This window comes from Anser brachyrhynchus (assembly GCF_964034855.1).
Source record: "Anser brachyrhynchus genome assembly, chromosome: 9".
Taxonomy (NCBI): domain Eukaryota; kingdom Metazoa; phylum Chordata; class Aves; order Anseriformes; family Anatidae; genus Anser; species Anser brachyrhynchus.
Window position 1 is genome coordinate 25,055,855 of NC_137703.1, and position 21,206 is coordinate 25,077,060.

A 21,206-nucleotide genomic window follows, 5' to 3' on the forward strand; every position below is an offset into this window, starting at 1 on the left:
TCTTGCATAGGCACTGGCACTAAGCATGTGAGGGCGTTCCTCCAAACGCAAATTCAGTGTCTTGTTTACTCGTATCAGAAATGTGTCTTGCTTCTGGCAGTCATTGTCTTCTCTGTTTACCACTATACACAGGATGATCAGTTTGTAGTAAATAAGAACATTATTGGTAACTGAGCATAGATCTTAACACTTATAATAAAATGCAATTACATGGAAAATCCACACATCAGTGAAGTGTGAAGCTGCTGGCAGTGTGAAAGGCAGTGAGTCCTTATTGGTCTTCTGGCAGATTATGCCATTTATTTAAAAAAAAATGTTTTACAGATATTTCTCTCAAAAAAATACAGTATCTCTTTGAAAACAGTTAAAAATACTTTCTGACTATTTTAACATTTGCATTTTAGAAATTTTCGATACTACCATTTTCGGTCTTCAGCTGCCAGATTACGTTGGGAAGCTAATGTGTACTCACACAGTAAGTCCTCACTGGCTGCTTTCTGCTTCTAGCTCTGTGGAGAATGAAATTTGACTGAAGAAACAAGGACAGAAAAGTTGATGAATAAGATATATTTTAGAATACTTTGAAATCCATGCTTTATCTGAGCAAAAATAAAAGAAAAATGAGGCCTGGAAACTGGACAACTAATGATAGCAATTTTTTTTTTCATGCTGTTGTTTATTTGGCCACCTGCTAGCTTTATCAGAGTGATCTACATATATATCTCACACCACTAACAATTGTAGATGAGCAGGCGGTCTGAAAGCCAGTTTGTAATGGATGTATGTCATCATCTCTGACTACAATCTAGCTGGTATTAACTGACATTTTCAGTGGCAGCTTTTAGCAGAAGGACTGAATGGATGTAGAAATGAACTACTGTGCTGCTCTCTAGAGATATGGAATTATATAGGCATAAATGAGGCACCCTGATGAGGAGTATTCCTGATGAGGAAGCTTGAAATGTAGTGCATTGTATTCTACTTCTTACCTGGCTAAATGGATCAGTGTACAGCAAGGCTGTCAATCAAGAACTTTTATCCATTAAAAATTGGAATACTTTTTTGTATAAAAAGCAAGAAAAAGACAAAAAAGTTCTGACTTTCTAACTTTATAAAATGATTTCATAAATGGCATCGGGGGATCTGTGTTTCTGTCTTTCAGTGAACAAATATTCTTAGCTTATTAGGGAGTTTTTTTCTAAGCAGCCTCAGAAAGTCAAGTGGAGGTATTTCTAGCTTATGCAAGTCCAAAAATATAGTTTTCAGCTGATATTTTAACAATTCAGTGGATCAGTGGATGATGCCCTGAGAACAGAAGATGGCTCCCTCTCCTGGATTTTTTTTTAATTTTTTTTTATTCTTATTCTTCATTGCTAATCAGATTTTAAAATGAATATAACCACTATTTAGAAAGTAAACTTGAATTTAGAAGGTAAAGTCCTTAGATATCAGGCTGGAAAACACATGAAAATGTCTGTGGAATTAAGGTCTCCTAATCTCATGTTTCAAAGTCAAACTGTTCACTGAAGTTAAAAAGAATTGCCAAAGACCATGATTGAGTATCAGTACTAACACCTTTAAAGTTGGGTATTTATTTCCTGGCAGATAAGCATACTGCTAGATATACTACAAATGCCTCTCAAACAACCCAACATGAAAATACGGTATTTCCAAATTGGCATGGAAGTGTTGAGACAGGATGAGGGACAACAGATTAAAAGACTGGCTTCTGGGTAACAGGTTTCCAAAAAAGTTAAATAAAATAGGTCCAGAGCACAGCGAATTGCTGAGAGTACGTCCATTTGCTTCAATGACTTTGAGGAGGCTATCCTGAGTACTAAAATGGTGACTTCTTTGTGACAGACGTGACTTCTAGTGATAGATGACTGTCTTTGTTAGTTGTTAAATGTGGACAGGAAAAATACCAAAATAGCACTTACCTGAAAACATCATCATGTGTTGAAAGTTCCTGGGAATCTTTTGTTTTCGACCCAAATTCAAAAGGAAAGAAAGTGGATATATGTTGCAAGCTCTTGCTATAAAAACTGCCACCTAAAATGTAAGATGTTAAGGAAAATGGTGGAGAAACTACTGAAAGAACAGTCAATTTAAATCCAGTATTTCTTCATAGTTATTTTAAAAGTGTAATTAAAATGAATATGAGATTATCTCCCTTCGTATTTTATATATCACATCCTTCTGGTTCCAACTTCATTATAAAACCATGCAGTGGCAGAGATTGTCTTCCCCGGACATCCTGTTTTCAGATTGATCATTATATATCCCACTTCAATCACTCTACTTTCACTCATCAAATTTGTATCACATGTGACTTCATCTACAGTCCTTCAGTAAAATGCCAGTCATCAATTGCAGGGATGGCATTATCTCCTTCAGCAGCAATTTGCAAAGAATAAATGTGCTTTTGGACATGATTACTTTCTTATTTCCTGAGGATTCATATTGTCTATATCCAGCATTTTTTTTTTTTTTTGAGATTTTTCAAAAGGGGTTCTTTATTACTGCCCTGTGGAACTATCATGAAAGTAGCTTTAATTAGAAACATAACGCTATTTCAGATTGAAAAAAAAAAGACGATCATATCTCCTTATACATGCTTTTGGCAGGTGCTGTCCTTCCTTTGTCTTGTGACTCTTAGGGCTCAATCACAGCTGCAAGAGTCTGAGACATGCTGTGGAGTGTAGAATCAATGAAGCACTCGAATGCCAGTGTCTGGGTGCATCCTATCTATGAGGCCAAGAGCCTGCTTAAAGCTCCCACGGACCTGGGAGAAGAAGTGTTAGCAGTGGTTGCTTCACATGCCTTGTGCTGGCCAGACTAGCGCAACCCTGTTGCAGTCTGGTGGTTCTTAGTGTGAGGGAACAAGGGAGAGGGGTCCCTGCAGTGCTCTGCAACACAGTCTCCCATCTGGGTTGCTGAGTGCTGCTCTCGTGTTCAGCTGTCTCCCTGTGCTAGGACTGCAGGATGCAATATTGCACTTGCGTCATTGCAGTGGTGGATTGCAATGGGCTCTTGGGCTCCTCTCTGTCATCTAAAGCAACCTGTAGTGAAAGGAACTGGAATGCAGTTCTTATTATTCATTTGGAAATTGCACATACAATTACTGCAAGTAACAGTGTGATCTCAACTTTCAAAGCTTCTATAGTTCATCAAAAAGTAATGAGCAAAGGGCCACTGCTTGAAGTTTTTTTGTTTTTGTTTTTGTTTTTTGTTTTTAATAATTTGATGAATGAATTGTAAAAATGAATTATAAAATGAATTTGCTGAGAAACCATGGCAGAACTGAAGACACAGACTTTCCTACCCACCTCTGGGGCACTCATGATGTAAATAATTCCCTGTACACTAGAAATATCAAATACAAAGAAGGAAAGATATGAGCAATGCTAAGCTGTTGGATTTTTTTCAGGACTTTATATAATTATGTAGTTTTGGGGAAGTTCTGCTTATGGCACATAAGTTCTGCTTATGGCACTCTCTGAAGGCAGCTCTACAGTTTGTGGATCTACACTGGCTTTGTATGAGCAGAAAGATTTTGTGTGCCTGCACCTGTCCGTACAGATCTGTCCCAATACATATCCCAATTTCCTACCCCACCTCTAAACCTAATATCAAGTCCAGTGTCAGAAATTCCCCGGCTGGTTTAAAGCTATTTGCCTTATATCTGCAAACCAGAAGCCATAAGACCGTGAACTTACATGCAGTGAGGCAGTTTTTGAGATATGCATAGTAAAGACAATTGCTTTTTTTTTTTTTTTAACATCTAAGGAGCTAATAGGTTTGCTATTGACTTATTTATTTATTTATTTATTTTTTATGGAGCACACATGCTTTATACATACCCAGAAATATAAATATATTAACATATATAAATATATATATAAACACAGATAAATACTTCTTTAGAGCAAAGGATACAAATGCACCAAAAATAAAAAGAGGATTGAAGATATGATTTTGAAATGTGAATAGTGCGAGTCCCATGTAACAGAAGATGACATTCTCAGCCAAAAAATTCATGAACTCGAACAACTTAAATGAGAGGGAGAGAGAAAACACAATTATGATTCCTGCCTGTAACTAAATACTCTGTCACAAAGTTTCCTTGGCATATGGAACAATTTAGATGAAAGGAAAAGGAATCGCACTCATTTCAAGGGTAGATTTTAAAATCATTTAATTTGTTATATGGTTTAGGTAGTCCCAGTTACATGTTTTTCTCTGATTTGTGTATGAAAACTTGACACAGACAACTGGTAAAATACAGAAACAGCAATTAAGTTATACAAGCTTCAGTGGAAACTGTAAGGAAGCTGAGGGGATTTAGCTTTGGTCAGGTTTACACAGGTGAACCTGGGAACTGGCTCAGATCCTGACTACACAAATGACAGCACAGTACAGTAACAGGGATGGTACAGTAATGTCAAGAGAGAAAAAAAATCCTGAGTGCATTTTTAAGAACCTGTGCCTTTAAAATATAACATGATCTTTTTATTATCAAGAATATTATTCCGTAGGTGATGATTTTACCACGTTATACGGGTGTCAGTATGAAGTTCTCATTTCAAACCAAAGTGTTTAAGATATCATTTAGACATATTATAAATAAGGCTAAAATACATTATTATGGTAGGATTTCTTCTGTGAAAAAAACAAGCAAAGCCAAAATACTCATTTGCCTTTAGGGGATGTTCCTGATTGCATTTGCAGCTTATTATATAAAAACTAATATAAAATATAAATTTTCATATTTATCCACATCTGGAAAAAATCAATCATTGCTGCCAAATAACTACAGAGGAGCGAAGATGAGGATTCAGACTTCTGAAATCACTTTTGGGCTCAGGAGATACAGAATTAGGGCTGAAGTTTGTCAATCTGTCTACAAACAGTCATACGTCACTCTACCAGGATTGTTACTATGGAGATATTTTCTTCATCCTCAGTGGGCTTATGTACTTTTCTTAATACGTTTGTGCTTCTAAAAATAAATATCCAATAGCAGTCAATAAGATCTAACAAAGAAAAAATGAGAGCTGTCAGAATCATTATTTTAAACAAATTTCAGAGGCAAAAAAAACTAGTAGTATATGGGAAGATATTGTGGACCTTGTGGCAGCGCCATTAATTATCCCAAGCTCACATTCTGTGGTCCCCATTTTGTACTGCATTGCTGAACAACATGAAAACAAACACAAGAAATATTTGCAATCTAGTAGACTTTAATTAAATTTAATTTATATTTAAATGATAAACTAGTTGTTAAAACGTCCCAAATTATGGGTTCTAGTGATCCATAAGAATTATTAAGATATATCTTTGCATTTCCATATTGGGAGCAAACAGGATCCCATTTCTTTGCGGGCTTGTCACCTTGTGCATTTTTTCTAATGATGTAAACTTTCAGGAGTGTCATGACAGGATTTGCATATCTATATCTATACATTTGTATATATATATATATAAATCTTTGGAGGGAAGGGAACTGCTATGATGAGCCACGACTGCGAGCTTTAGTTGTTGTGATGAGGTAAAGGTACTCTAGAGGTTTCAATGCTGGGTGACGTTTTGCTCTTCATTTATAAAATCTCATTCAAGACTTAATGTAAAGTGAATCTACTGTTAGTAGTTTCAAAAGCTAAAGTTTATTATATTTTCAAAGTGTTTGTTGACATACAGTTTTGGAAGGAAAATAGATTTTGCTGTATCATTGCTTTTGCTGTACATTCTTCCTCAATTGTCTTCAACAGAAAATTCACACTCTTAACTCCTGCCTGAAGTGCTTTCATGACATTACTGCTTTCAGACTTCTCACCCCTTGTCTCCAAGCAATCATTAGGTATTTCTGTGAATTCATTTAGAGCAACTTTTATGTTTCCCTATAGCTTCACTCTTTCTGGCTACATGCATATTTTTTCAAACCTTCAGAACTATTTCAATAAGTGATTCCTAAAAATAAAAATCTCTAATTCTTGACTATGTGTTTCCAGTCAACATGAACAGCATGTACAGTATATTACTTTGCTCACTGGGACAGTGTTTCCTATGTCACGAGCATAAGACTATTTGTTCTCTTAGGCTATATTTTACAGTTTATGTGATGCTTGTTAGCCACATCATCTATGTAAGATACATACAAGACTGTAATCCATTGCAGTTCTTGAATCATGTTCCTGGGCATGAACTGGTTTGTTTGCAAGAGCAAACAATCCAAATCCTGTGTTTTGTTATTTTTTTTTCATATGAATTTTAGTCCCGAACCATGCTTTTTTTTTTTTTTAAATAAAATCTCTACTTTCTTAGTATTTCAATCTCCCAGTATCAGAGCACTGCCTGCTAGTTTACTTCCTTTTTGTAGCAAAAATCCAAGCGCAATTTGAATAGCTGATTTAGGGTAGACTCTAAAGAAATGAGACTCCTTCCTATTCCAGGCACAGGTATGAGGGATTCAGCTCCTTAGCACAGTAAAATTAGTTCTTTAGCCTCATTCATGGTCTTCTGTATTCCCCCTATAGTTTGCTCTCTCTTTTCAAAAACGTCACTCATATGATGCATTCATTCATGAAGTGCAGCCTGTTCAAATTTCCTACCCTGCGTTAACAAAAAAACAGAATATTAAAACTGTCCTTCAGAACTAGTTATTGGCACAAAAGAAGTGGTATTTGAGTGTCTTTCCTGGAACATGACACTTGTAGATATAATGTAAAACTTAAACATGGTCCTCCAGACTTCCCAAGATTTTCTGTTCCTTCACTTTTATTCCTGTATTCAGCAGAGTGTTTCTTCATATTCTGTTTTTTTTTGTTCAGTAGCAATTGTGGTGGTTTAACAACTGATGGGCAGCTCAGCTCCACCATGCTGCTCTCTCACTCCTCTCCTCAGAAGGACAGAGAGATGAAAATATGATGAAAAAAATGAAAGCTTGTGGTTTGAGGTAAGGAACAGTTTAGTTAAAGGAAAGTAAATAAATAAAGCAAAGGCCACTCAGAAGGAAAAGGAGAAAACAATTATTCACTACTTCCCATAAGCAAGTGATGTTCAGCGATGTCTTGAGAAACAGGGCCTCAATATGGATAATGGTCGCTTGGGAAGACCAGTGCTTTCGTAACAAAAGCTCCCCCCCAGCTTCTTCCCCTTCCCCAGCTTTTACTGCTCTGTGTGACAACATTTGGTGTGGAATCTCCCTTTGGTAGGTTTACCTCAGCTGTCCTGGTGAGGTTTCCTCCCCAACTCTTGCCCACTGCCAGCCTACGTGCTGTGGGGGTTTGGAGAGCTGGCCTTGGTGCTGAGCCAGCACTGCTCAGCGATGGCCAAAGAGCTGCTGGGACAGCAGCGCTGCTCTGGCTACCAGTGCACAGCACAGCCCTGTATGGGCTGCTGCGGGGAAAGTTAACTCCATCCCAGCCAGACCCAGCACAGCAATCCAGGGCTTATGGAGATACTCCGTTAAGCATTTAACTGACACTGCTGTGTAGCATAAATCCCACCAGAACAAAACAATTTATTCTAAGGAGAACTTCTGAGAGCCTCTTTAAGAAACAGCTTCCATAGAAGCACATTCCCAGACTCTCATGCCTTTCACATTAATGTTTCTGTCAAGGTCGGACTAGGTGATCTTGGAGGTCTCTTCCAACCTAGGTGATTTTGTGATTCCGTGATATTTTAAAGATGAGATGTCAAGACCTTTTGATAGGAAGTGGAAGAATAGGAGGAGTAAGTTTTCTTCTGGAGGTCATAATTTCCTGGGACACCCAAGGATTTCCAAGAAGAGTTGCATTACACACATCAGTCTCTGAAAAATGCCTTTTTTTTTTTTTTTTTTTTTGGCTGTGCAGACATAAGCAAGGTCCATACTATGGTCCGTAGTCTGCTTAAATGGGACTCAAAATTTTCCCTTATGTTGAATATATATTCTTGTAAGTGGGGCTACTTTCATGGAAAAAAAAAAAAAAGAAAGGATTAGAATCCTAGATATTAAGTCCTTAGAAGTATTTTGTTCATAACCATAAATTCTCTTTCTTTGCCTCCCACACAGGCCACTAACCTATTTCTACTTTAAATGGAATAGACATTAAAATGCTCATATGCTGCCATTAGTTTCCCTAAGGCTACCAGAAAATTATACTAGAAACCATTTTAATATACACATAGTAATAAGACTTTTTTTCTGTATAAAACTAAAAGAACCCTAATTTTTAATGTGCCATTTCTACCTCTCCACATAGCCTATAAATCTGCTTATAGTTCTAAAGTAAGAGATGTAATAAATCACTAATGTAAGTTTGAAGTAATGTCAACATGTCTAAGGATAGAGTATTAATTACAAAAATATAAGTGCAACCTGAGCGCTTGGTTTAGGTGTTACCTCAGTGAATTACTGACACTGCTATGTGCTATTTGCTTTGGTTTGTTTATTTTCTCCATAAGAGTGGGTATTACAAAAGACTGATGTTAAAAATATCTATTAAATTCAACATAATATTTATGTATTTAAAACCTCATTGTTTGCCAGATATACCAATTTTGTTGTTGTTTTTGTTATTATTTTATTATTATTATTCTCAGCCCTTGTAAGAGCTTAGAGGGATCTGCAAAGAATCAGTTTCAGGTTGCGACATTCTTCTGGGAAGCGTCACCTGGAATTCTCACTGGTAGAGAAAGGAATGAATGCAAATAATGTACACCTTAAGCCTTGCTGTAACCACTAAGTTTCTCTCTTCTGATGTTTTACTCTAAGTCATGTGAACCATTTTATATAATATTAAGACTGTATTAGTTCTAACTTTTGAGTGAGGTAAGGGAAGCACCTTCTTTTTTCTTCTCCTTCCTTCATTCCTTCCCTCCATCTCTGCAGTTAAGTTCAGGCCAAATAGGGAAACTACAGCAGAATATGTTTTGCAAGTTGATCCACTTTATAGAACTACTTAAATTTTCACTGAGTGTTAGAGAGATTATCTAGGTAAGTAATTAGTGCACCTGGAAGATGGGACACACTAAGTTTCCATTTCTGCTGCACTAAAAATAGAAAAGGACAAAATGAACATATTCTAGACCATAATCCCCTTATGGTTGGGGATATGGAAAATGAAAGATTTATCAAATCCTAATATTTTAAACAGCATTCTTTCGTCTCAGGGGAATAATGTTAGTATGAGATTATTGGGTAAGAGCAGAATTACAAACAGCATTCTTTCATCTCAGGGGAATAATGTTAGTATAAGAGTGTTGGGTAAAAGCTGAATTAGATCATCAAGAATTTATTTCCTGGAAAACTCAGTGAATTTTACTCACTAATGGGAATATTACATTCTTCCATTTAATTTAATACCCGTTGAAGGAATGTCATCCACCTCTTGCAGGTACTTGCAAGCCTCTAGTTGCATTGATTTATCTAGCAACATGAAGGAATGCCACCTGTCTAGGGGTTACATCTTACAGTGATATATTCTTGCGTGACATCAAAACAGGGAGAGTTGCAATAGTCCGACAGCAGCTGGGAACTGGGATGTGAAACTGATTATACTTTGTAAGAGAAATTTGGAGGTGACAGAGCTCTTAAAATCCCAAGCAGTTGGTGTTAAGTGATGGTTATGAAATTTATGATATTTGAATAATGCTATTTAATTAGAACACAGCTATAAAAAATGTTCCATGAAGTCAAGGATATTGATAAATCAATAGTTGATGAAAATGGCTTTTCCCTAACTATTATGAATTAAAATGTAGTGGGAATCATATTTTTGTAAGATTGTAGAAGCCTTTATTATAGCCTAATTTCTTTATTTAATCTTTCTCTTTTGATTAAAAGTTTCAAAATCTGAAAAAGAAGGTTTGACTTGAAACTCTTGCCTGAAATCCTTTATACAGCTGTAATGAATCTTCACAGCACAGTGATATAGTGCTCATTTCTAGAATAACAGTCTTAGATGAAAGAATCAGCAAAAGTAACTCAAATTCATGATAGACTATAAACTTGTATATGGTGATAATTTTGATATCCAAGAATATTTGACTGTAAACTTACACCAACAGAAGCAAATTCTTACAAGATCTTTTTTTATGTCCCGGTGCAAAGTTCTGGTCTTTTTTATCAGTAGGCTTTGCTACCGAATTCAATAAATTTAACCCTAAGAGATTTATGGAAGGCACACAATAACTTTTTATTTCTCTCTAGAGCTGAGAGGTTAAAAAGATTCTTAAGGGCTGAGGAAGAAGTGGGAAACCAAAAGGAAGAAGAAATAAAGAAAGCATCAGAACCAAGGGAGAGGAAATGCCAACAATGTTTTGCATTTACACATTATGATTAATCTTTGTGGCATAATCTACACACCACCACTAAAGTTCAGCATGGGAGAAGCTGGATAAATTACTGGCACAGGACATGTTAGCTTCTGACTATCAACAGCAAAGTAAAAATATTGGTCCCAGACATTAAAACAAATCACAGAATCACAGAATCGTCTAGGTTGGAAGAGACCTCTAAGATCACCGAGTCCAACCTCTGCCCTAACACTAACAAGTCCTACACTAAACCATATCACTAAGGGCTACATCTAAACGTCTTTTAAAGACCTCCAGGGATGGAGACTCAACCACCTCCCTGGGCAGTCCATTCCAGTGCCTAACAACCCTTTCAGTAAAGAAGTTCTTCCTAACATCCAACCTAAACCTCCCCTGGCGCAACTTTAGCCCATTCCCCCTCGTCCTGTCACCAGGCACGTGGGAGAATAGACCAACCCCCACCTCTCTACAGCCTCCTTTAAGGTACTTATAGAGAGTGATGAGGTCTCCCCTGAGCCTCCTCTTCTCCAGGCTAAACAACCCCAGCTCCCTCAGCCGCTCCTCGTAAGACTTGTTCTCCAGTCCCCACACCAGCTTCGTTGCCCTTCTCTGGACTCTCTTGAGCACCTCCATGTCCTTCCTGTAGCGAGGGGCCCAAAACTGAACACAGTACTTGAGGTGCGGCCTCACCAGAGCCGAGTACAGGGGGGCAATCACCTCCTTAGACCTGCTGGCCACACTGCTTCTTATGCAAGCCAGGATGCTGTTGGCCTTCTTGGCCACCTGAGCACACTGCTGGCTCATATTCAGCTGCCTATCAACCAGTACTCCCAGGTCCTTCTCAGCCAGGCAGCTTTCCAGCCACTCTTCTCCCAGCCTGTAGCGCTGCTTGGGGTTGTTACGCCCTAGATGCAGGACCCGGCACTTGGCCTTGTTGAACTTCATGCAGTTGACCGCAGCCCATCGGTCCAGCCTATCCAGACCCTCCTGCAGAGCCTTCCTTCCCTCGAGCAGATCGACACACGCGCCTAACTTGGTGTCATCTGCAAACTTACTGAGGGTGCACTCGATCCCCTCATCCAGGTCATCGATAAAGATATTAAAGAGGACCGGCCCCAGCACTGAGCCCTGGGGGACTCCACTAGTGACCGGCCTCCAACTGGATTTGGCTCCATTCACCACAACTCTTTGGGCCCAGCCATCCAGCCAGTTTTTAACCCAACAAAGCGTACGCCACTCCAAGCCACGAGCAGCCAGTTTCTTGAGGAGAATGTTGTGGGAAACGGTGTCACAAGCCTTACTGAAGTCAAGGTAGATCACATCCACAGCCTTGCCCTCATCCACCAAGCACGTCACTTGGTCATAGAAGGAGATCAGGTTCATCAAGCAGGACCTACCTTCCATAAACCCATGCTGACTGGGCCTGATCGCCTGGTTGCCCTGCAAGTGCCGCGTGATGACACATCAGATAATCAGATTATCACAGATAATCTGCTCCATGAGCTTCGCTGGCACTGAGGTCAAGCTAACAGACCTATAGTTCCCCGGGTCTACCCTCTGGCCCCTCTTGTAGATGGGCATCACATTTTCTAGCCGCCAGTCGACTGGGACCTCCCCTGATAGCCAGGACTGCCGGTAAATAATGGAAAGTGGCTTGGCCAGCTCCTCCGCCAGTTCGCTCAGTACCCTCGGGTGGATCCCATCCGGCCCCATCGACTTGCGTACATCCAAGTGTTGTAGCAGGTCGACAACCATTTCCTCATGGATAGCGAGGGCCACATCCTGCTCCCCATCCCCTTCCACCAGCTCAGGGTACCAGGTATCCCGAGAACAACCGGTCCTGCCGCTAAAGACTGAGGCAAAGAAAGCATTGAGCACCTCAGCCTTTTCCTCATCTTTTGTAACTAAGTTTCCCCCCGCATCCAGTAAAGGATGGAGATTCTCCTTAGTCATCCTTTTTGTGTTGATATATTTGTAAAAACGTTTTTTGTTATCTTTAATGGCAGTAGCCAGATTGAGCTCCAGATGAGCTTTGGCCTTTCTAATTTTGTCCCTGCACAGCCTCGCAACATCCTTATAGTCCTCTTGAGTAGCCCGCCCTCTTTTCCAAAGATTATAAACCCTCCTTTTTCTCCTAAGCTCGAGCCACAACTCTCTGCTCAGCCAGGCCAGTCTAGTTCCACGTCGGCTCGTCTTTGGGCACGTGGGGACAGACCGCTCCTGAGCCATTAAGATTTCCTTCTTAAGGAGTGCCCAGCCTTCCTGGACTCCTTTGCCCTTCAGAACCTCCTCCCAAGGGACTCTGCCAACCAGTGTCCTGAACAGCTCAAAGTCAGCCCTCCGGAAGTCCAAGACAGCGGTTTTACTGGTCCCCTTCCTGACTTCACCAAGAATAGAGAACTGAACCATTTCGTGGTCACTCTGCCCGAGACAGCTCTCGACCACCACATCTCCCACCAGTCCGTCACTGTTTGTGAACAGAAGGTCTAGCGGGGCACCTCCCCTGGTAGGCTCTCTAACCAGCTGCATCAGGAAGCTATCTTCCACGCTCTCCAGAAACCTCCTAGACTGCTTTCTCTGGGCTGTGTTGTGCTTCCAGGATATGTCTGGGAAGTTGAAGTCCCCCACAAGAACAAGCGCTGACGATTTCGCGGCTTCTGCCAGCTGCCTGTAGAACTCCTCATTCGTCTCCTAATCCTGGTTCGACGGTCTATAACAGACCCCCACCAGGATGCTTGCCTTGTTGGCCTTCCCTCTGATCCTAACGCATAGGGACTCAACCTTATCATTCCCAGCCTCAAGTTCCTCAACATCTAAACACTCTCTAATATAGAGAGCCACACCACCACCCCTTCTGTGCTGCCTGTCCCTTCTGAAGAGCCTATAGCCAGACATTGCAGCACTCCAGTCATGAGAGTGGTCCCACCATGTTTCCGTGATGGCAACCAAGTCATAGCCTTCCCGCTGCACGATGGCTTCCAGCTCCTCCTGTTTGTTGCCCATGCTGCGTGCATTAGTGTAGATGCACTTCAGCTGGGCCATTGCCTTCGTCCCCGGCTCTGCCATTGTTCCCCCCGGCACAGCTCCAGCAAGCCTAATTTCAGCCCCATCCCCCTTCTTTCCTAGTTTAAAGCCCTCTCGACGAGCCCTGCTAGCTCCTGGGCTAGGATCCGTTTTCCCCTTAGAGATAGGGACCCGTCTGCGGCCATCAGGCCGGGTGCCGAGTAAAGCGCCCCATGGTCAAAAAACCCAAAATTTCTGTGTTGGCACCAGCCTCTGAGCCACGTGTTAATCAGGTGGGCTTTCCGTGTCCTCTCGGTACCCCTACCTGCTACTGCAGGGATAGATGAAAACACCACCTGTACTCCCGCTCCATCCACTAACCGTCCCAGTCCCCTAAAGTCCCGTTTGATAGCCTTCAGGCTTCTCTCATCAATATCGTCACTGCCAGCCTGGAAAATCCTTTCCATTATTAAAAATGTCATAGGTCTGGAATATCTTTTCTGAACAAAAGAAGTTTAAACCAAAAATATTGAAATTTAAGATGAATTCAAATATTTTTCTTGTTCTAAGCTACTTGGAGCAATGGAAACAAGAGTGAGAATGATTTAAGAATTAAAAACATCAGAACTTCTAAAAAGGTTTGACCTCAGGGTGAATAGAAGCACAGGTTGGTTTGTATTTACAATGAATCTGCCAACATCATTAATTACTTGATTCAAATCAGCCCTCAGAAAGAACTTTGTTATTTCCTTTTATCAATTAATTGGCAAGTAAGAGAGACTGTTCAAAATCTAAAACTCAATATACTCATTTCTTATATGTGTTGGGCATGGAAAGCAGTAGAAACTTTGCTATGCACTTGTGATAGATAGTATAGCCAGATTCAGAGCCTCCTGAGAATTTATATGTTGACTTCAATAGGCTTTGGATCTAGCTGTAGAAAAATTAATTATTCTATCATTACTCTTGTAATTAAGTTGCCTAGGAACGGGGATGGGGGGAGGGGATGTCTGCAAACTTTTTTTTTTTTTTTTCAAATGTGCATCATTTGTAAGAGAGTAAACCTTTTAGACCATTATCTGCCTTCCCTGCAGTACAACCAGCTTTTACAGCTATAGATTAAGCATTAAGTTGTTCCTATAAACGACCTGAGTAAGACACCTTAATGGAAGATATTGCCAAAATGGAGAGGATGATGCTGTTGCTCCTAGAGCTTCTCATCTAACTTGTTATTTAGTACACGAAGTGAGAACAACCATTTTCAAAGTGCTTATTTATCTTTAATTCCTGCATTGAGATGTTGCAGGCACAAAGGGAAGAAGATCCTCAGTGATCGGCTGTATCAAGATAATATGCTCAGGGATTACTGCAGTTAAAGCTCTGCACCTTTACTCTAGCAGTGAGTGCTGTGCTGTTCTGTAAGCATTAAGGAAGGGTTCTGCTCAAGACAGAGCACACCAGATTGTAGTTGAAGAATCGTTTGAAAGGTTTTAAAGAACTTTTGACTGGTCAGCAATTAATGGTGGTGCTAGGATCATAGTGTATAGGGATGAATTTGGAATTTTCTGGGAATGTTGATAGCTGTTCTGTTAGCCGATGGAGGAAAAGGAAAAGGAAGAGGCCATGAACAGCATGTGTTGTCTAGGATTAAGCTAGTATTCTTACAAACCTGAGATCAGAGACTAAAATATATCAAGACGAAAAAGAACTAAAAAAACTGCAAAATAATAATGACATCAATAAAAAGGAAGCTTTTGCTTATGACCTATTGTGGATATCTTGAAAGAGACTTTCTTGGAAGCTGTCCTTCTGGGGCAGTAAATTGCGAATCAGGTGGAAGAAGAGACATTATGCATTGACAGTTAAGGGCTATGGAACATCGGTAAAAAATAAGCAAAAGAAAGGAAGAGTTTGTGGCTTTGCTAAAGCCAATTTCAACATGCTTTTTTCACAGCTAACAAAGGAGACTTTAAAACCTGACTGCTCTCCTTCTGGTCAAAGAGAAACAGTAATGTTGTCAATATAATCTAGTTTGTAAAATTGTGATGAACTAACACATTTTTTGTGTTTGTGCATTTATGTTAGAATTAGAGGAACTACTGCTGATTTTTCAAAAGCAAAACTCTAAATCAATCTCGTCTTCCTCTTTTTTTTTCTTTTTTTTTTTCCACCCCCTCAAGTGTTTTTCTATGACTTGCTATTGCAGTCCTAACCTCAAACGATCAATTCAATTTCCATGGAGGACAAATGCAATTTATTCCATTTCAATTTGCTGAGAAGAAATATTCTGTAATATTAATTCTGGAAGTGAGTTCATAAAAACAATTTCCTCCCTTGCCAAATTTTGAGTGTTTGAAAGAAATTCACTTAGTCTTTGACATATTAGGAGCTAGTAATCAATATGAAGGCCTTTAACCTATCAGGAAGAGAAAAAGAAGTCTTCTTATCAAGTCTGTGGTGTCCTCTCTTTGTGCTTTCTGGCAAGAACCAAGACTGCAAAAAATTATTTGATGTCAATGACTTCCATCCCATTGCAAATTCAACATACGTGACAAGATATTTTCTCTCTTTGCACCTATAGAAACAGCAGTATTGCAGCCTCTGTCTACCTGTATTGATGCTGCCCTTTACAGTCTGTAAAATTTCAGTGAAAAATGCTCTAGAGCTGCAAATCAAGTCTCTAATTTATCTAAATCCAGAAAACAGTAGCAGTATTTGCATATGGTTTTCTAATGAGAGGCAGCTCTATTTTTGTCGAGTGCGTATTCTAAGATAGGAGAGTGCTTACTAAATAACTTCTCGACTTTCTGTGCCATAGCTATTTGTTCAGGGCTTTTCTATAAATGTGGTGTTTTGTTATGTGTCTGTTTACAGTGGTTCAGGAGAATGGACACAAGACTTTGTCACTTTCTAATGTACAGAGTTTCCTCTAAGAACTCTTGCTCTAACTGGTGATGAATAACAAGAGCTCCTGACCATGTTAAGCTATATTTACTATTCTGAAAGACCTATTGCTGATAAACTGACTTTTAACTACATTACTATGGTAGAATGCTACCCGTTAGAATTGTTCTGTAGCATTATTTGCAATTACTCTGCAGACTTGCATACCAGTTTCTGTAGCAGGATATTGAATTAGTAGTACCAATGATCTGATCTTATATGGATGGGATTTTTTTTTTGTTTTGTTTCATTTCTAGGATCATCCTTAAACAGCTTTCCTGCCTCTCTTCATGTAGGCTACAGTTTAAGATTTGATGATCCATTCAGATAAAAGACAGAAATGTGAATATCAACTATGTTTTTGTGTCACGTTTTTTGCCTAGGTATTGGAATATATGTCTTTTCTAATCTAGCAGTCACCTATGCTTACAGATATAATCTAGAGTGCAGACTGTACGGAGTTGAGATAAATGAGGCACAGAATGTGCGGGGGTTTTGCTTGAACATTAAGTGTGAAAGGTCCAATTACTTAAATACAGAAAATGTCAGATACTCACTGGCGATGCATATTAAAAAGGACCTTCTTGTGCATAAAGCACAGGGAAGCTGTCATCAAGTACAAGTTAGCTTGGAAGCGGCTGCAACCTTGGTACTTCCAGTCTGAGTAAATAATTGGCTACAGTGAAGAGCTGTATAACACACTGCATGTGTATCTGTGAGATAAAGTAAAAAATTGCAGATGAAGAGTAAGTGGAGATGAACTTAAAATTAAAGAAAGGAAATTATCAGCAATGCTTATATGTCCATTTTACATAGCATAGAGTGTACCTCTGTGCATGTGTGTGTATTCACACACCGATAGTACATGTAAAAGCTGGTGGAGACAAATAGGTAGGATTAAGCACAACCAGGACAAAAATTTAAAAGGGCAAAAATACAAAAGCTACAACAGATGGATATTGCTAGGGTGCAGAGTCTGAAAGGTGAAATCTTGATCCCGAAGTGTGCACACAAACAAAGGGAGCCTGTTGATACTTGAATCCAAATGATAGAATCATAATTAATTTCAGTGGGACATATCCGCATTTGGCTATAATGACTTGATACGAAATGACCAGAAACCGTTGGAGAAAGTATTGTAAAGAATTCCGGTGTTTTCAGATCTACTATGTCACTACTAGTGCCCTTGGCGTTGTTTCACAAATACCACTACTGATCCCAGAAACTAACAAAACACTGTAAGACAAGTAGAAATTAAAATCCCTAAACTAAGATACACCTTCAACTGTACTTTTAAATCCAAGAGTTCAGGCCACTCCTTATTTTTCATAAAAATAGCATGTTTAGTGAATAAATAAAACTAGTCTTTCTTTGATGCATTTTTAAAACAGCTCTTAACATGAATCTGTACGAAAGTGGGAGGTGGGTGGAATAGAGAAGTGTCATCTGGCACCTCGTACAAAGAAGTGGTTTTTCAAGAAAAGTATTAGTCACTACATGAGGGTGTGCTTCTGAGGATGCGGAGTGTCTGTATTGAATTATCAAACACCCAGAACTCTTCTGAAGTTTGCTGGAGTCAAAGGGTGGTCCACACCAACTAAACTAGTGGGACTGAAGCAGAGGAGAAAGAAATTGATGCTCAAACTTACGTGATATTTTCAGTATTTTAGGTGAATGGAAGCAGGTATGTACGCTGCAAAAAGAAAGGACACTTTTAAATGAATTTTAGTCATGATGTAGACATTTACTTTGAAAGATTTTGTCTAAGGGCTTTTTAGCCCTTGATGATTTCTGCAGATGGCACAATGAGAAAGAGATGAGATACAGTTAGCTGTTTAGTATTTCTTGCACTGTGCTACCATTTTGTACAAATGTCTCTTTTGAAGGTATACAGTCCATTAATCACATAATGGAAACACAGCTGTGCAGTCACTAAAAAAATGGGATACTGGCAAATAGTTTAGACGGTTACAGTGCCTCATTTTTATTTATTTATTTTCTTCTTATTCCAACTCATTGTGCGAGAATTTTAGTGTTAGTTACATATTTTGAAAAAGTTTTGACCGAGGTTTTTGTGTGGGTTTTAGTTGATACTGAGATCTACAGAGAGTGGCAAGTGACCAGCAGTCATGTAAGAGTCATACAAATTAAAAAGCAAACGTACAAAATAAATTTCAGATTGCAAGAATGGACCTTAGTCAACAGCAGCTCGGTAATGCCAGAAACTACAAAACAGCTCAGATTCTTTCACGCCTCCCACTGCCCTAAGCCTCTCTGGGCAGTGCAAAGTCATTGCTGTTTGCAGAGGAAGGAGAAGCCCCAAAACATGAGCAAATCTGTTAGCTCCCAAACCATGCCAACTTCCTTCTGTCAGGTCAGTGCACATTTGTGATAAAACACTTGATGCTTTATAAAAATCACACTGTAACCTACCTAACCATGCAAGAAATACCTGTCTTAATTCCTACACCAAACACAGTGTCCCCACAGTAAAGCACATATTGACACATTCTCATGCAAGTGTAAGGGCTATACGGAAGGAACCTATTAGTAATACCCTCAAAATTAAAACTTTTTAAAACTATATGCTTAATGCTTCCCTTGCATTGTGATTTAGAGGTTGGGAACACTTGGTTTGATTAGCTTGGAGAAAAGAAGACTGAGAGGTGATCTCACTGCTCTCTGAAACTTTCTGAGCAGGGGAAATGGAGAAGGAGGCATTGGCCACCAAAGACGGGATGCGCGGGAACAGCACAATGCTGTGCCAGGGCACGTTCAGGACATTAGGAAGAACTTCTTCACTGGGAGGGTGGTCAAACACTGGAACAGGCTTCCTGGTGAGGTGGTTGATGCCCCAGGCCTGTCAGTGCTCAAGAAGCATTTGGGTAATGCCTTTAATAATATGCTTTAACTTTGGCTAGCCCTGAGGTGGTCAGGCAGTTGGACTCTGGTATTTGTAGGTCCCTTCCAACTGTTCCGTTCCGTTCCGTTCTATTCTATATTCTATTCTATTCTATTCTATATATAATAAACAACACAAAGTAATACAAAACAGATGCTTTACAGAGGTTCATTCCATAATCAGGAAATTCACTATCCTGTAGTAAAATCACCTAACACAATACATGTGAAGCGTCAGTGTTTCAGACAAAGAGAAAATTAAAGAGAAAATCATTACGATTAGGACAATATTTTATATTACATTACTATATTTTAAGAAAGAATCTCAGTACTTTTACTTGTATATTAATATTATATTTGGAGCCTCCTCATTTATAGCATAATCCAAATCTCATTAAAGTCAGAAGACTTTAGTTCTTGACATAAAACTATTAAATTTGTTTACCTGTATGAAAAATGAAGAGATACTTACATGAAGAATCCTACCTTTATTTATTTATTTTTAATCTCTGTCACAAATTCTAAGATGAAAGAGTTGTGATCATGAGTGTTTAAGGGGATGCTGTATTTATCAGCTTTTAGAAAAATCAGAAATTGACTAAAATATAATTCAACATAAAAGTAACTATATATACTCTAAGAATGGGATATTAAACTACACTTTGCTCTGTTTCAGTCCTACATGTTGATGGTGCAATAATATTTTCATAGGCCAGGATTAGTTTGATTTTGTTTTGCTTTTCCTCCCTGTGTATTCAACAACTGCAGTGACATGGAGATATCAATAATTAGGAAGAGACCTGATCTGATGGTCAACGTACTTAGATGAAATTCTCTTCACAACACTAGAAGATGCACTTTACAGAGCTGAGGTATAAGGCTGGATCTTTGCATGGGCACAGACCTAAAAATTGGGGATAAGTGCTAGCAACTCACAGTAAGGAGAAATGTTTCAGAGGTCATTCTTCAAACCTCTCGTGAAAAGACTGAGAGATACAATAATAGACATGTGAAATAAAATTACATGACCTGCATAGCTCTATGAATCAGCTTTTTGATTCTGCAGTAGCTTACTTAGCCCCATACAATTTGACTCCCCCATACAGATTTAGACATATGAGAGTCTCATTTGTATTTCAGAGCCTCTTTCAAAGAAAATACAGCATGTGTCTCCACTTGGAATTCCCATATATATTCCTCTATATGCCAATGAGAATTTGGCCTGTAGGTTTTAATTTCAGTTGGTATATGTTAGCTAATGGCTGGCATCTGCTACTGTGCCGTAAAGAGTAAACTATAACCTTAACAATCAAAGGACTATATTAATATTTAAAGAAAATGTTTAATGTTTAAACAGATTGTAAAAACTTTAATGAAGCTATTTGGGAACTAGTTTGCATATGGCATTATGCTGCCTTAGCCTACCAGCATCAAAAATGACATCATTTTCCAACAAGATGAGCTTCTCTGTAAGAATTATTGTTTTCACTACAGTTCTGGCTTTCTTCAGGGTGTGAATTACATTTGAGCGTGTGTATTTTCCATTTCCTGTGCTTAAACAAAATGAATAAAAATTGTTTTACTTTGTTTTTCAAGATTTGTTTTTCATAGGTCCAAAATACTTTCTTTATTCATGGGTGTGTGTGGGTGGAAGATACTATTCCTTAAAAAAATGCTGATAACAAAGGGACACATGCTTGATAGAAACTAATGAAGCCAGGGTGAATCTGCACATTCTCAGTTGAGGAAACACGTAAACTGGTATGCAAAACCGGAGAAAAAAACAGATTAAAGAATAGAGTGTAGAATTGGATATACGGACAGGATTACTGTATGTGGACACTGAGTATTTTCAGTATTATGGCTAGGATAGCAATGTGTCTGATCTCTTCCTTTGAAAAAGTTTTTTTTTTTTTTTAAGCATTTAATTAGCGATATACTATAGTTATAAATGTTATCATCTTGTAGCAATGTTTCCTGTCTGCTTACCAACCATCACGTAGCACACAGGTAAAAGAGAGAAAACAATTAAAACATCTCCACATAAATTTAAGGGG

The 21,206-nt window shown here is 38.9% G+C and overlaps 1 protein-coding gene across 12 annotated transcripts in view; it reads right to left on the reverse strand.

The window, feature by feature from the left end:
- SLC9A9 (solute carrier family 9 member A9) overlaps positions 1–21,206 on the reverse strand; it is a 236,140-nt gene that overhangs the window by 112,404 nt on the left and 102,530 nt on the right. For all 12 annotated transcript variants that reach the window (XR_013955266.1, XR_013955267.1, XM_080605349.1 and 9 more), the window contains 2 exons: positions 3,940–4,053; positions 1,941–2,052 (listed from right to left, as the gene is read on the reverse strand). Coding sequence is in view for 10 of the 12 variants with exons in the window: in XM_080605349.1 (XP_080461475.1) it covers positions 1,941–2,052; positions 3,940–4,053 (226 nt within the window). In the remaining 2 variants the exon portion in view is untranslated. The remainder of the gene's footprint in view (positions 1–1,940; positions 2,053–3,939; positions 4,054–21,206) is intronic.